The sequence below is a fragment of the Somniosus microcephalus genome, chromosome 1 (genome assembly GCF_052327205.1).
Source record: "Somniosus microcephalus isolate GS21.2 chromosome 1, FLI_Smic_1.0, whole genome shotgun sequence".
Lineage (NCBI taxonomy): Eukaryota > Metazoa > Chordata > Chondrichthyes > Squaliformes > Somniosidae > Somniosus > Somniosus microcephalus.
The window spans coordinates 441,570,965-441,586,603 of record NC_140987.1 but is presented as its reverse complement, the minus strand read 5'-3'; the positions used below and the strand labels follow the sequence as shown (position 1 = coordinate 441,586,603).

Below are 15,639 nucleotides of genomic sequence, written 5' to 3'. Positions count from 1 at the left end.
GACGTAAAAGATCCCACGGCACTATTTCGAAGAGTTATCCCCGGTGTCCTGGCCAATATTTCTCCCTCAATCAACATAACAAAAAAAACAGATTATCTGGTCCTTATCACATTGCTGTTTGTGGGAGCTTGCTGTGTGCAAATTGGCTGCCGTGTTTCCCACATTACAACAGTGACTCCACTTCAAAAGTACTTCATTGGCTGTAAAGCGCTTTGAGACGTCCGGTGGTCGTGAAAAATGCAATATAAATGCAAGTCTTTCTTTCCTGGATTAGTTTCGATTGCGTAAGGGGGTTGGAAAGGAATTTCCCAATTTTTTCCTTTTGCAGATTGGTCCAGGATATTCCATGACTGATGGTGGGCTGGTGGTTTCGTAGGCTGGTGGTTTCATGGGCGGGTGGGCACGTGGGCTGGGGGTACGTGGACGGGTGGGTACGTGGACGGGTGGGTACGTGGGCTGGGGGATACGTGGGTGTGTGGGTACGCGGGCGGGTGGGCAGGTGGGTATGTGGACGGGTGGGTACATGGGCGGAGGTTACGTGGGCGGGTGGGTACGTGGGCGGGTGGGTACTGTAGAAGTGCCTTACTTCTTAGCTCTGGGTAATGACTCAATACACACTTGGATTCGTCAGACGGACAGGCCTTTTATTTCACTTCTTGCAAGGGGAATCAGCACCTCTACTCAAGGGGTGAGGCTACTATTCCAATGATACAGCGTAAGCGTTCCATATTTATACAGTGTAACAAACAAGTTTGATTGACATTCCTTTGTTCCTCTATCAGGATACATTTTAGATTAATCATCAGGTAGAAATAACATATTGACAGAAGGATCCTGGACACATAAGTCAACCGTTAATCTATAACAGGGCATGAATCGTGTAACCGGAGGTCCTCTTTAATCATATATTGGGAGGCTAGCTTTGCTTACGGTCACAAGTTATCAGGTCATTGGTACATCAAAGGAACTCATTATTTCACTTCTACATTCTCATTAGGTGGGCAGACATCTGTTCTTGGCTGTAGTTCGAGTACGTGCAATAGCTCTAGTTACACATCGACACTTGCCCAGTGTCAAGTCTGAAAACTTTTACCCAGCAAGCACTTGAAATTAACCCCTTATATCATGTAGATTTCCTCATTACGTGGGCGGGTGGGTACGTGGACGGGTGGGTACGTGGACTGGGGGGTACGTGGGCTGGGGGATACGTGGGTGTGTGGGTACGCGGGCGGGTGGGCAGGTGGGTATGTGGATGGGTGGGTACGTGGGCGGGTGGGTACGTGGGCGGGTGGGTACGTGGGCGGGTGGGTACGTGGGCGGGTGGGTACGTGGGCTGGGGGGTACGTGGGCTGGGGGATACGTGGGCGGGTGGGTACGTGGGCTGGGGGATACGTGGGCTGGGGGATACGTGGGCGTGTGGGTACGTGGGCGGGTGGGTACGTGGGCGGGTGGGTACGTGGGCGGGTGGGTACGTGGGCTGGGGGATACGTGGGCGTGTGGGTATGTGGGCTGATGGTCAATTTCATACATGCTATTCCTTTTGTACGCTATAGATCCAGATTAAAACATGAAATCTTCTTATTTTACTGAAGAATTTAACACCATACTTCAATAAACCAGACAGAATACAAAACAAACATCTTTTATAATCACTTGATGCTGCCACTAGTTAAGTCCTTTGTTCGAAATGCTATATGTGAATTTCATAGAATGATAAGGCACTGAAGGAGGCCATTCGGCCCATCGTGCCAGTGCCAGCTCTTTGAAAGAGCGATCCAATTAGTCCCACTCCTCCTGCTCTTTCCCCAGAGCCCAGCATTTGTTTTTTTCCTTTTCAATTATTTATCTAATTCCCCTTTTGAAAGTTATTATTGAATCTGCTTCCACCTCACTTTCAGGCAGCGCATTCCAGATCACAACAACTCGCTGCGTAAAAAAATTAAAAATTCTCATCTCCTCTGGTTCTTTGGCAATCACCTTAAATCTTTTGATGTTTGCTTTCAAGGTTCATTGCCACAGTGATTAAGACAAAAGAATTTCCAACACAGCCTATACCTAGCTGTGTTTCTTTTGTCCTTAAATTCCACTCTACTACTGTATTCTAAAGAAAATTAAAAAATCCTTATCAAACCTTCAGTGAATCCCAAACCTACGTCTTCAAACGGTGACTCAGCTGTCTGTATTATTCTGCAGTGATGACTATTTCAATCAGCCTCATTTTAGTACTGCTTTGTACTGTCCTTATCATTGCTCTTTATTTTGTCTGCGGTGCATATATATTATAAATAAATGCTAGATGAGGGTGAATAGAAGGTTGTAATTTAATCATAGGATTCAAATGGCACACAATTCATTCGAGCCTCCCCCTTGTGGGACTGCGGTGTCATTTGAAACCTGGAGGACTAAATCATAGACTAATTACTCCCCTTCATCCATAACCCTTTATATTTCCATAAGGCTGGTTTCCTGCTCCACAGTGAATATTAAACCATGACAGATACGAGTAAAACTGTGCTGATATCGTTAAGAAATAATCATTTTTGCTTAAAGTTTTGCCTATATTGACAAACCCAACTAATCATCTGTAGAAATAACAACAGAAAATGCTGGAAAAACTCAGCAGGTCAGGCAACATCCGTGGAGAGAAATTTGAGTTGACGTTTCGGGTCGAAACCCTTCTTCAAAACTGGAAAGAAAAGAAAATAGATCGAAGGCAAGGCTGCGATCGAACAAAAGAGACAATAAAAGCTATTCGAAGCCAGACGAGATGGAAATAGGCCCGTGGAGACAAAAGGCAGCTGAGATTAGGTGTGAAGTGTACTGGCAGGTCAGAGACAGCTGTCAGGTGAGAGAGAGAAACAAAAGGAAAGGAGGGGGTGGGGGGAAAGGAGGACCCAAAACAAAGGGGTGGAAAAAATTATAAGTAAAAAAGTAATAGGGGCCGAGGTTATGATCTGAAATTGTTGAACTCGATATTGAGTCCGGAAGGCTGTAAAGTGCCTAATCGGAAGATGAGGTGTTCCTCGAGTTTACGATGAGCTTCCGTGGAACAATACAAGAGGCCAAGGACGGTGAGGTCCGAGTAGAAGCTGTAATAGCTCAACCATAGAATCTTACAGCTGGAAGGAGACCATTCGGCCCATCGTGCCGGTGCCGGCTCTTTGAGCTCTCCAATTAGTTCCACTCCCCCGCTCTTTCCCCGTAGCCCTGCAAATTTTTCCTTTTCAAAACTATATCCAATTCCCTGTTGAAAGCTACTATTGAATCTGCTTCCTCCGCCCTTTCAGGCAGTGCATTCCAGATCACAACAACTCGCTGTGTAAAAAAAGTTCTCCTCACCTCCCCTCTGGTTCTTTTGCCAATCGCCTTAAATCGGTGTCCTCTGGTTACCGACCCTCCTGCCACTGGAAACAGTTTCTCCTTATCTACTCTCTCAAAAATCCCTCATGATTTTGAACACCTCTATTTCAATCTCCCCCTTAACCTTCTCTGCCCTAAGGAGAACAACCCCAGCTTCTCCACATAGCTGAAGTTCCTCATCCCCGGTACCATTCTAGTAAATCTCCTTTGCACCCTCATTGTGGCAAAGGGGAATAATTTGCAGGGCTGTGGGGAAAGAGCAGGGGAGTGGGATTAATTAAACTGCGTTTTCAATGAGCTGGCACAGGCACAATGGGCCGAATGGCCTCCTCCGCGCTCTTTGATTCTATTAGACAAGGAGCCTATCTGTTAGGCGGACCATTCTGTTGATGATGAGGTTGTTAACGCTGAATGTTAATAGTTGCTTTGCAAAGCCCAATGCTGTCGTTATACTGATCCCCTCTGGCACATTCTGGTGACAGATCTCTCTTGATATTAATTTTCAGGGAACCACAAAGGCCAGCCATACACACAGAATCCAAAAGTGCAAGGTTTCATTCAGTGGATCAAAGGACAGCGTGAGAAGGATGTGCTGAAGAAGTCTGTAGTTGGCGGCTACTATTCATTCCCTCCGGTCCCAACCCTATTTCAAGATTACTGTAAAAATCTTGACGGTAAGAATCATATTGGACTCGCTGCAGATTGCATTCCTCTGCCGTGCCTATGACCGCCTGTCATTACTGAATTAACACAATAAAAGAAAACAGGATAAGGCAGAGATTAAGCACATTGGAGCGATTGGGACATCCATTCCAGCTGCTTGGTGAACCAGCAATTCTTCCTTGCCCAGTGTCCTTTCGACTCCCCTTTGAGTCCTCCATGTGCCTTCTTATTAAATCCGTCTTTCAGGTGAGACATTAAACCGAGGCCCCGTCTGCCCTCTCAGTTGGATGTAAAATATCCCATGGCACTATTCCGAAGAAGAAACATAGAAAAATAGGAGCAGGAGTAGGCCATTCGGCCCTTCGAGCCTGCTCCGCCATTCAATATGATCATGGCTGATCCTCTATCTCAATACCTTGTTCCCACTCTCTCCCCATATCCCTTGATACCTTTTGGGTCGAGAAATCTATCTACCTCTTTCTTAAATATATTAAGTGACTTGGCCTCCACGGCCTTCTGTGGTAGAGAATTCCACAGGTTCACCACCCTCTGAGTGAAGAAATTTCTCCTCATCTCAGTCCTAAATGTCCTACCCCGTATCCTGAGACTGTGACCCCTTGTTCTAGACCCCCCAGCCAGGGGAAACATCCTCCCTGCATCCAGTCTGTCTAGCCCTGTCAGAATTTTATACGTTTCAATGAGATCCCCTCTCATTCTTCTAAACTCTAGTGGATACAGGCCTAGTCGACCCAATCTCTCCTCATACGACAGTCCTGCCATCCCAGGAATCAGTCTGGTGAACCTTCGCTGCACTCCCTCTGATGTAAAAAGATTACTGAGCACTTGGTTTGAGTATAAAACAAGGCTTTAATCAACTGTTTCACAACCAGGAGATTCTAGTTACATCACTAGTTCCTGGTTACAGACACATCCTGAGCAAGCTGGGCCCACGCCCGAGTATTTATACTCCTTGGACGGCGCCACCAGCTGGCCGCCCAGTGTTACTTCATGAGTCATTTCTCCATGAATGATCAAATTCATGACACCCTCTATGGCAAGTATATCCTTTCTTAGGTAAGGAAACCAAAACTGCACACAGTACTCCAGGTGTGGTCTCACCAAGCCCCTGTATAACTAGTAAGACATCCTTGCTCCTGTACTCAATTCCTTTTGCAATGAAGGCCAACATACCATTTGCCTTCCTAACTGCATGCTGCACCTGCATGTTTGCTTTCAGTGACTGGTGTACAAGGATACCCAGGTCCCTTTGTACATCAGCATTACCCAATCTATCACCACTTAAATAATATTCTACCTTCACATTTATCCACATTATTTGCCGTGTAACAGCAGGAGCGTTCTCCCCGGTGTCCTGGCCAATATTTATCCCTCAACCAACATTGCTAAAAACAGATTTTCTGGTCATTATCTCATTGCTGTTTGTGGGAGTTTGCTGTGCGCAAATTGGCTGCCTCGTTTCCTACATTACAACAGTGACTACACTTCAAAAAGTACTTAATTGACTGTGAGATGCTTTGGGATGTCCTGAGGTCATGAATGGCGCTATATAAATGCAAGTCTTTCTTTCCCCAAGAGAATGACCTTGGCAGCCAGGTAGGGGTTTGCGAAGGAAAGCAGAATACTCTGCCCACCTCCATCTCATTGAATTTACATTTTCTGAGTGTGAAGAAATGCAGAGAGGGACTGAGAGCAAACACATCCCACTGGGGTTAGCCCGGGGCTCCCTCCTCACAACTTTCGGCTGGCTGAAGACTCCAGTTCGAAGGGCCGTCGCCAGATCAGAGTGATACTCCAAGGTACAAATAGCTTCAGCCTAGTGAGGGCAACCCTGTATTTATCATGTTCATCCTCAGCCATATTCATATAAATAACAATTACAGGAAACTCTTTTAACCGGCACCTAAATATCCGGAAATCTCTCTTAACCAGCAAAATTCGGGAGTAGGTTCAGGTAAGTTTTACTATATATTAGTGGCCGTGCAACAGGGACTCCTGGATCTGTGGCCGTGTAACCGGGGTTCCTGCACCAGTTGCCATGCAACAGGGACTCCTGGATCTGTGGCCGTGTAACCGGGACTCCTGCACCTGTGGCCGTGTACGAGGCTCTCGCAGACAATGTATTATTCATTTTACTTTGTTGAGTGCTTGGTTTGCTTTTACGTTGTTTGTGGTTTAATCTCATATCAATAATGAGTTTTAATTCTCCAGCCGGGGCTCCCTTGACCTCCACAAGTGAACTGAAGAAGGTGATTGAAAACCTGCATTACAGAGAGCACAGGCAGATTATCCTTCAGGGAACCATCGCTGCCGTTCGATATGTCTGTCCCACAGACTCAACTGAGAGGCTGGGAGCGGAGGCGGTGCAGGTACGAGAAGTTCACTTGGATCAGCTCGAGGAGTAGGGTTGTCTCGGGACTTACTCTTCCTCCAGTTCGACCCAAGTGGCATTGTTTGTAACCGCTGTTGACAGCCATGTCCCTCCAGTCCGCAAACTGGGCTCCTTTTTTTTGTGATGCCAGCATCAGCCAGAGATTTTAAAATGTTAGCCGCCCACCCTGGAAGATAGGTGCAGTTCCTGTGTCATCGTGTTGCTGTTCATACAGCTTAACCAGAGGGATCGGAAGTGCGCAGCTGATCTGCCTCTGGGCCCTTTTCTGCCTCTTGAAGTGAATGTGATTGCGTTTTTTAGTGAGTTGGGCCTGGCCCGTGGTACTGAGGAAGGATGCCCTTATCTGAGGAAGGATGTTCTTGCCATGGAGGGAGTGCAGCGAAGATTCACCAGACTGATAACTGGGATGGCAGGAATGACGTATGAGGAGAGCTTGGGTCGATTGGGCTTGTACTCGCTGGAGTTTAGAAGAATGAGAGGGGATCTCATTGAAACTTATAAAATTCTAACAGGACTAGACAGACTAGATGCAGGAAGGCTATTCCCGATGGCAGGGGAGTCCAGAACCAGGAGTCACAGTCTAAAGATAAGAGGTAAGCCATTTAGGACAGAGATGAGGAGGAATTTCTTCACCCAGAGTGGTGAACCTGTGGAATTCTCTACCACAGAAGACAGTTGAGGCCAATTCATTAAATATATTCAAGAAGGAGTTAGATATATTTCTTAAGGCTAAAGGGATATGGGGAGAAAGCAGGGACAGGGTACTGAATTTGGATGATCAGCCATGATCGCATTGAATGGCAGAGCAGGCTCGAGGGGCCGAATGGCCTACTCCTGCATCTATCTTCTTTGTTTATATGTGACGGGCGGGACGGTGTTACCTGTTATGTGTTCCTTCCGCCCGTGTGGCCCGTTGCACCGAGAGGCGGCACACTGCAGTTTAGTGAGCTTATTGTGCGGCAGGCTGTGAATGGGGGAGAGTTACAAAGCATGGGGGGGAGTGGAAATTCTTGCTTATTCACAGTTACACCTGCGCAAAAAAAAACTACAGCAACATCCAGAATGGCAAAACCCAGCAGCTGCTCCCCAGCAGTGAACCTTGACCACATGCTGCCATCTAACAGGTCACTATATATATTAGCAAAAAAAAACTACCTGTGATGTTTTAGCTCCCCTTCTTCGCTCTAATCTGCCTCCTTGTGAATCAGGAGATAATCTAACCTTACGGGGACACAAAATGCGCTGAGATTGCGCTGGTTGGGTTACAGTTCAAGTTTGCGCTAAAATTCAGTTGCACAATCACAAACGTAAAATCTTCCATGAACTAATGCAATCGGGCAGCATAATCGTTTATTTTTTCCATTAAAAAGTGTTCCTTGATGTATTTAACACCTGGTGCGGTTTTATTAATACAGCTGAAATGGGTTTAGCACCAAATGTAAGCATCTTTAGTAAGAGTGTTCAGTCCTCCATCTGTGAGTAACCTGATTTAAGGTAAATCATAGAAGCATACATAGAAGATAGGAGCAGGAGTAGGCCATTCGGCCCCTCAAGCCTGCTCCGCCATTCAATGTGATCATGGCTGATCATCCAAATTCAGTAACCTGTCCCTGCCTTCTCCCCATATCCCTTGATCCCTTTAGCCTTAAGAAATATATCCAACTCCTTCTTGAATATATTTAATGAACTGGCCTCCACTGCCTTCTGTGGTAGAGAATTCCACAGGTTCACCACTCTCTGGGTGAAGAAATTCCTCCTCATCTCTGTCCTAAATGGCTTACCCCTTATCCTTAGACTGTGACCCCTGGTTCTGGACTCCCCGGCCATCGGGAACATCCTTCCTGCATCTAGTCTGTCCAGTCCTGTTAGAATTTTATAAGTTTCAATGAGATCCCCTCTCGTTCTTCTAAACTCCAGCGAGTACAAGCCCAATTGACCCAATCTCTCCTCATACGTCATTCCTGCCATCCCAGGTATCAGTCTGGTGAAATTCGCTGCACTCCCTCCATGGCAAGAACATCCTTCCTCAGATAAGGCGACCAAAACTGCACACAATACTCAAGGTGTGGTCTCACCAAGGCCCTGTACAACTGCAGCAAGACATCCTTGCTCCTGTACTCGAACCCTCTCGCTATGAAGGCCAACATACCATTTGCCTTCTTAACCGCCTGCTGCACCTGCATGCTTACCTTCAGCGACTGGTGCACAAGGACACCCAGGTCTCGTTGCACTTCCCCTTCTCCCAATCTATTGCCGTTCAGATAATAATCTGCCTTCCTGTTTTTGCCACAAAAGTGGGTAACCTCGCATTTATCCACATTATACTGCACCTGCCATGCTTCTGCCCAATCACCCAACCTGTCCAAATCATACTGGAGTTTTTCGGCATCTTCCTCACAGCACACACGCCCACCCAGCTTTGTGTTGTGTGCAAATTTGGAGATATTACATCTAGTTCCCTCGTCTAGATTATTTATATATATTGTGAATAGCTGGGGTCCTAGGACCGATCCCTGCGATACCCCACTAGTCACTGCCTGCCACTCGGAAAAAGAGCCGTTTATTCCAACTCTTTGCTTCCTGTCTGCCAACCAGTTCTTTATCCAAGTCAGTACCTTGCCCCCAATCCCATGTGCTTTAAATTTACACTCTAATCTCTTATGCGGGACCTTATCGAAAGCCTTCTGAAAGTCCAAATACACCACATCCACTGGTTCTCCCTTATCTATTCTACCAGTGACATCCTCAAAAAATTCCAGTAGATTAGTCAAGCATGATTTACCTTTTGTGAATTCATGTTGACTTTGTCCGATCCTGTCACTGTGCTCTGCTATTACATCTTTTATAATGGACTCTAGCATTTTCCCCACTACCAATATCAGGCTTACCAGTCTATAATTCCCCGTTTTCTCTCTACCACCTTTATTGAATAGTGGGGTAACATTAGCTACCCTCCAATCCAGGGGAACTGTTCCAGAATTTTGGCAGATGATCAGCAATGCATCTACTATTTCTAGGGCCGCTTCCTTAAGTATTCTAGGATGTAGATTATCAGGCCCTGAGGATTTATCGGCTTTCAATCCCGTCAATTTCCCTAACACCATTTCCCTACAAGTACTGATTTCTTTCAGGTCCTCCCTCTTATTAGGCCCTATGTTCCCCGACATCTCTGGGAGGTTATTTGTGTCCTCCTTTGTGAAGACAGAACCAAAGTATGTATTTAATTGGTCTGCCATTTCTTTGTTCCCCATTATAAATTCCCCTGATTCTGACTGCAAGGGACCTACGCTTGACTTCACCAATCTTTTTCTCTTCACATATCTATAAAGCTTTTACAGTCAGTTTTTATGTTCCCTGCAAGCTATACTCTATTTTCCCCCTCTTAATTAATCCCTTTGTCCTCCTTTGCTGAATCCTAACCTGCTCCCAATCCTCAGGTTTACTGCTTTTTCTGGCCAATTTATATGTCTTCTTCTTGGATCTTATGCTATCCCTAATTTCCCTTGTTAGCCACGGTTGAGTCACCTTTTTTGATTTATTTTTATGCCAAATAGGGATGAACAAATTCTGTAGTTCATCCATGCGATCTTTGAATGTTTGCCATTGCCTATCCACCATCATGCTTGACTAATATACTGGAATTTTTTGAGGATGTAACTGGTAGAATAGATAAGGGAGAACCAGTGGATGTGGTGTATTTGGACTTTCAGAAGGCTTTCGATAAAGTCCCGCATAAGAGATTGGCGTGCAATGTTAAAGCACATGGGATTGGGGGTAAGGTACTGACTTGGATAGAGAACTGGTTGGCAGACAGGAAGCCAAGAGTTGGAATAAACGAGCCTTTTTCCGAGTGGCAGGCAGTGACTAGTGGGTTACCGCAGGGATTGGTGCTAGGACCCCAGCTATTCACAATACCTGTATATATAAATGATCTAGACGAGGGAACTAGATGTAATATTTCCAAGTTTGCAGACAACACAAAGCTGGGTGGGCGTGTGTGCTGTGAGGAGGATGCTGAGAAACTCCAGTGTGATTTGGACAGGTTGGGTGATTGGGCAGATGCATGGCAGATGCAGTATAATGTGGATAAATGCGAGGTTATCCACTTCGGTGTCAAAAACAGGAAGACAGATTATTATCTGTACGGCAATAGATTGGGAGAAGGGGAAGTGCAACGAGACCTGGGTGTCCTTGTGCTCCAGTCGCTGAAGGTAAGCATGCAGGTGCAGCAGGTGGTTAAGAAGGCAAATGGTATGTTGGCCTTCATAGCGAGAGGATTCGAGTACAGGAGCAAGGATGTCTTGCTGCAGTTGTACAGGGTCTTGGTGAGACCACACCTTGAGTATTGTGTGCAGTTTTGGTCGCCTTATCTGAGGAAGGATGTTCTTGCCATGGAGGGAGTGCAGCGAAGATTCACCAGACTGATACCTGGGATGGCAGGAATGACGTATGAGGAGGGATTGGGTCGATTACGCTTATATTCGCTCGAGTTTAGAAGAATGAGAGGGGATCTCATTGAAACTTATAAATTTCTAACAGGACTAGACAGACTAGATGCAGGAAGGATGTTCCCAATGGCCGGGGAGTCCAGAACCAGGGGTCACAGTCTAAGGATAAGGGGTAAGCCATTTAGGACTGAAATGAGGAGGAATTTCTTCACCCAGAGAGTGGTGAACCTGTGGAATTCTCTACCACACAGGGCAGTTGAGGCCAATTTATTAAATATATTCAAGAAGGAGTTAGATATATTTCTTAAGGCTAAAGGGATCAAGGGATATGGGGAGAAAGCAGGGACAGGTTACTGAATTTGGATGATCAGCCATGATCTCATTAAATGGCGGAGCAGACTCGAGGGGCCGAATGGCCTACTCCTGCTCCTATCTTCTATGTTTCTAAAATCACTGAAAATGATGTATAAAACTATACTAAACCATTTACTACTTTCATTGGTGTAAACTAGTCGGTTTCTCGGTAAGTTAGATATTTTTTGATCTGAATAAAGCTTTTAAAACGTGCCGACTAGTGCCCGTGCGCCTGAGAGAATGAGCGCGATTTGAAGAGCCTTCCCCCACCAGCGCCATCGACGGAATCTCACAATTCCAACATGGGGGAGTGGCCAGTTTTGTGGGTGGGGCCTGACCCAGGCAAATTGGGTTTTGAACCATCTGTGTATCTCTAGCTATGGGCTTGTTGCAGTGAACGTGGATACGATAGGAAGGACCAGTTCATATCGAGTATTAAAAAGCCAAAGATCAGGGCCTTAAATGTGCCGTGTGTTTTATTTCTCTTGTTTGGTCTGTTCGTCTTGAGTTAGAAGCACATTGTCCTGATAAATGTTTGTCCCAGATGTGCGGTCAGACGAATAACCTTGAACTTAAATTTATCCTCATCACGAACAGAGGGCTCGAGACAGACCAGATCTGTCCCTGCAGAAAGACGGCGCTTTTTCAGCCTCATCTTCAGAACCAGTCAGACTTGGGGAAGAGCCAGAGAAGGACACCAGTTCGAGCCGCCCAACCGAGGAGCTTCAGGCAGTGCCAGTGAGGAGCTATCAGAGGTGCTCATCGCCGGTGCTGAATCACTACGTCTTAAGGTATTGTGCTGGGGCGGAGCGGCCTGTTCAGGAAGAGTGGCGCGTTCAGGACACCACGTGTATCAGAGGGGATGGTGCAGTGGGCTCGAGCACTGTCACCTTGAGGATATGGGCTCGAGTGTCACACGGGAGGACAGAAGTCTTCTTACTCTGACCGCTACAAGGATCCAAACTAAACTGAATTGATAATAATTCAACTTTATTGTCATTGTACAATGAACAACGAAATGTGATCTTGCAAGCTCCCATGAGTCCAGTACAAATAACATTAACATTAAACGTAAATAGCACCGTCCTGGGAGAAGCAAAGCCACTGCGTCTGTGCGCGCCGCCATTCCATTTCCACCATTCCTCCTGTCCGACAATCTTCAGCCCAACGCCCGGGCCTGCTCACCAGCCGTCCTTCCCGGGGCTCCTTCCGTGACCTTCTGCACCAACCGCCCCTCCTCAGGGCTCCTTCCGTGACCTTCTGCACCTGGTCTTCCCTGATGGGCACCCCTCCAGGTACTAACCAGGCCTGGCTCTGCTTAGCTTCTAAGCCTTAGCCAGTGACCCTGTCCCTCGTCCCAGGAACAGGGCAGTCTTAACTAACCATCTGGCCGGGGAGTCCAGAACCAGGGGTCACAGTCTAAGGATAAGGGGTAAGCCATTTAGGACTGAGATGAGGAGGAATCTCTTCACCCAGAGAGTGGTGAACCTGTGGAATTCTCTACCACAGAAGGAAGTGGAGGCCAATTCATTAAATATATTCAAGAAGGAGTTAGATATATTTCTTAAGGCTAAAGGGATCGAGGGATATGGGGAGAAAACAGGGACAGGGTACTGAATTTGGATGATCAGCCATGATCTCATTGAATGGCGGAGCAGGCTCGAGGGGCCGAATGGCCTACCCCTGCTCCTATCTTCTATGTTTCTATCTCCTGGGACAAGTCCACAGCACTGACCTTGACTTAAGTGCCAGTTGGCGCCAACTTGTAAGGCACATAGTTGGGAAAGTAGAAAGAGCATCTAGCCCTTGCTGTAATGCTAACATGGGTTTGACCAGCTCCCCAGCCCTGACATCCGTTTATTCAAATTTGTTCCTGGGATGTGGACATCGCTGGCAAGGCCAGCATTTATTGCCCATCCCTAATTGCCCTTGAGAAGGTGGTGGTGAGCCCGCCTTCTTGAACCGCTGCAGTCCGTGTGGTGAAGGTGCTCACGCAGTTGCTGTTGGGGAGGGAGTGCCAGGGTTTTGACTTTGATGAGCACAAAGATAAATTGTATTCTAGGACTTTTTTTTTTACAAGTGTGAAAGCGGCATAAATAAATAGGGCCGATCTCTGCTTTTACAAAAGGACATTATATGTAATCACGATGACGTCTTCTGAAGGTAGAACTTTTCTTTCCCAGTTGGGACTTACTGAGGTAGATTATAACCTGCAGCCAGGGTTGCAAACTCCTCCAGGATTGCCCTGGAGTGTCCAGGAATTAAAGATTGATCTCCTGGACACCACTGCCAGCAACTCTGGGAGAAAAACCACAGGGGCATGAAAAGAAATTGTGCGTTTATTTATTTCATTTTCTTTCAACACTTTTGTTTATTCGTTATTAAAAAAAAGTACAGGAAACTCTTTTTTTTATCCGGCACCGACGGGACCGGCATGGTGCCGGTTGATCAAAAAGTCCGGATTACAGAGAGGTATACTTACTAAAATACGAGAGCCCCGTACACGGCCACAGGTGCAGGCGTCCCTGTTGCACGGCAACAGGTGCAGGAACCCCGGTTACACGGCCACAGATCCAGGAACCCCGGTTACACGGCCACTAATAGGAAGTAAAACTTACCTGAACCTACTCCTGAATTTCCGGTTATTTAGGTGCCGGTAAAAAGAGAGTTTCCTGTATTGGAGGTGGGAGAAAAAGGCTGTTTGGTGGGGCGGTGGGAGGCGGGAGGTCACATGATGAAACTTCCAGGAATACGCCCAGCCAGTGTTGGCAACTTGACTGGCCGCCCAGGCGTGGAGCTGGTGCTGCGGATTGACTGCTCCTTCTAAACATCTCCTCGCTTGATTTCAATGGAGATGAGATTCGGGCGATTCCTACAATGGACAGTCGGTCAATGCCAGTTTTGTGCCCAGTTGGTGGCAGTTTGAAAGTCTACCCCCATGTCGTGCATCATTGCTGGCTGAGCAGGCCCCAAGTAGCCCCCGAGCCTGAAACTCTGAAACTGGATGAGGCGCTGGAACATGCCATGCCTGTCCTCTTCTCAGTGCTCCCTTGTAAGAGGAAAAAAGAAAGATCTTGGATTTATACGGCGCCTTTCATGACCTCAGGACATCCCCAAGCACTTTACAGCCAAAGAAGTACTTTTGAAGTGTAGCCACTGTTGTAATGTCGGAGATGCAGCAGCCAATTTGCGCACAGCAAGCTCCCACAAACAGCAATGTGATGCTGACCAGTTAATCTGTTTTAGTGATGTTGCCTGAGGGATCAATATTGGTCCCAGGACACCGGGGAGAACGCCCCTGCTCTTCTTCGAAATAGTGCCGCGGGATCTTTTACATCCACCTGAGAGGGCCTCGGATTTAAGTCTCATCCGAAAGACGGCACCTCCAGACAGTACGGCTCTTCCTCAGCACTGCGCTGGGAGTGTCGGTCTAGATTTTATGCTCAAGTCTCTGGAGAGGGACTTGAACCCACGACCTTCTGAGTCAGAGGCGAGGGTGCGGCCCCCTGAGCCACGGCTGTATTGTGACGTCTGTCTTATGGGACTGTATCCAAATATTTTTAGATGCTATGGTTAAGAGGAATAAAAATAAAATCTAGTAAGTTGTAAAAAGGGTGTGATTTATAGTCGTAAAAAAAAATCATTGGCTTTCTGCTACATCCTGTACCAGTATTATGGAACTGGCAGTCATGGCATCCGTGGGACCAAGTGCTAACACTTGTATGTTTTTCAGACATAGATATCCTTTGAGGGATTTACAAAAGATTTACTGCAGCAAATGGCAAGCGTGCAAACCGCTCAGGTATGTTTAAACACCATCGGCCATCGGGGCCTGACTTCCCTCCAGTTTATTGCACATGGTTGCTTTTGGGGGACATTCAAACAATTGTCCTTTTTGTCGCCCATTGACTCAAGGGGGAAGTTGCCGGATTCACCGCTGGGCCTGCTGAAGAGGAAGAAGCAGATGAAGAGACGGGGGGCCCGGTTACCGAAGAGGTGAGTGGGACTGTCAGCATCCGAGCCAGGAGCCAGCATGAGTATTGTGTGCAGTTTTGGTCGCCTTATCTGAGGAAGGATGTTCTTGCCATGGAAGGAGTGCAGCGAAGATTCACCAGGCTGATACCTGGGATGGCAGAAATGACGTATGAGGAGAGATTGGGTCGATTGGGCTTATACTCGCTGGAGTTTAGAAGAATGAGAGGGGATCTCATTGAAACTTATTGAATTTTAAAAGGACTAGACAGACTAGATGCAGGAAGGATGTTCCCGATGGCCGGGGCGTCCAGAACCAGGGGTCACAGTCTAAGGATAAGGGGTAAGCCATTTAGGACAGAGATGAGGAGGAATTTCTTCACCCAGAGAGTGGTGAACCTGTGGAATTCTCTACCACAGAAGGCAGTAGAG

At 46.8% G+C, this 15,639-nt stretch overlaps 1 protein-coding gene across 3 annotated transcripts in view; it reads left to right on the top strand.

Annotated features, from left to right (window-relative positions):
* radx (RPA1 related single stranded DNA binding protein) overlaps positions 1–15,639 on the top strand; it is a 96,892-nt gene that overhangs the window by 45,036 nt on the left and 36,217 nt on the right. For all 3 annotated transcript variants that reach the window (XM_086001770.1, XM_086001753.1, XM_086001761.1), the window contains 5 exons: positions 3,867–4,034; positions 6,253–6,410; positions 11,833–12,026; positions 14,969–15,037; positions 15,151–15,231. In XM_086001770.1, coding sequence (XP_085857896.1) covers positions 3,867–4,034; positions 6,253–6,410; positions 11,833–12,026; positions 14,969–15,037; positions 15,151–15,231 — 670 coding nt within the window. The remainder of the gene's footprint in view (positions 1–3,866; positions 4,035–6,252; positions 6,411–11,832; positions 12,027–14,968; positions 15,038–15,150; positions 15,232–15,639) is intronic.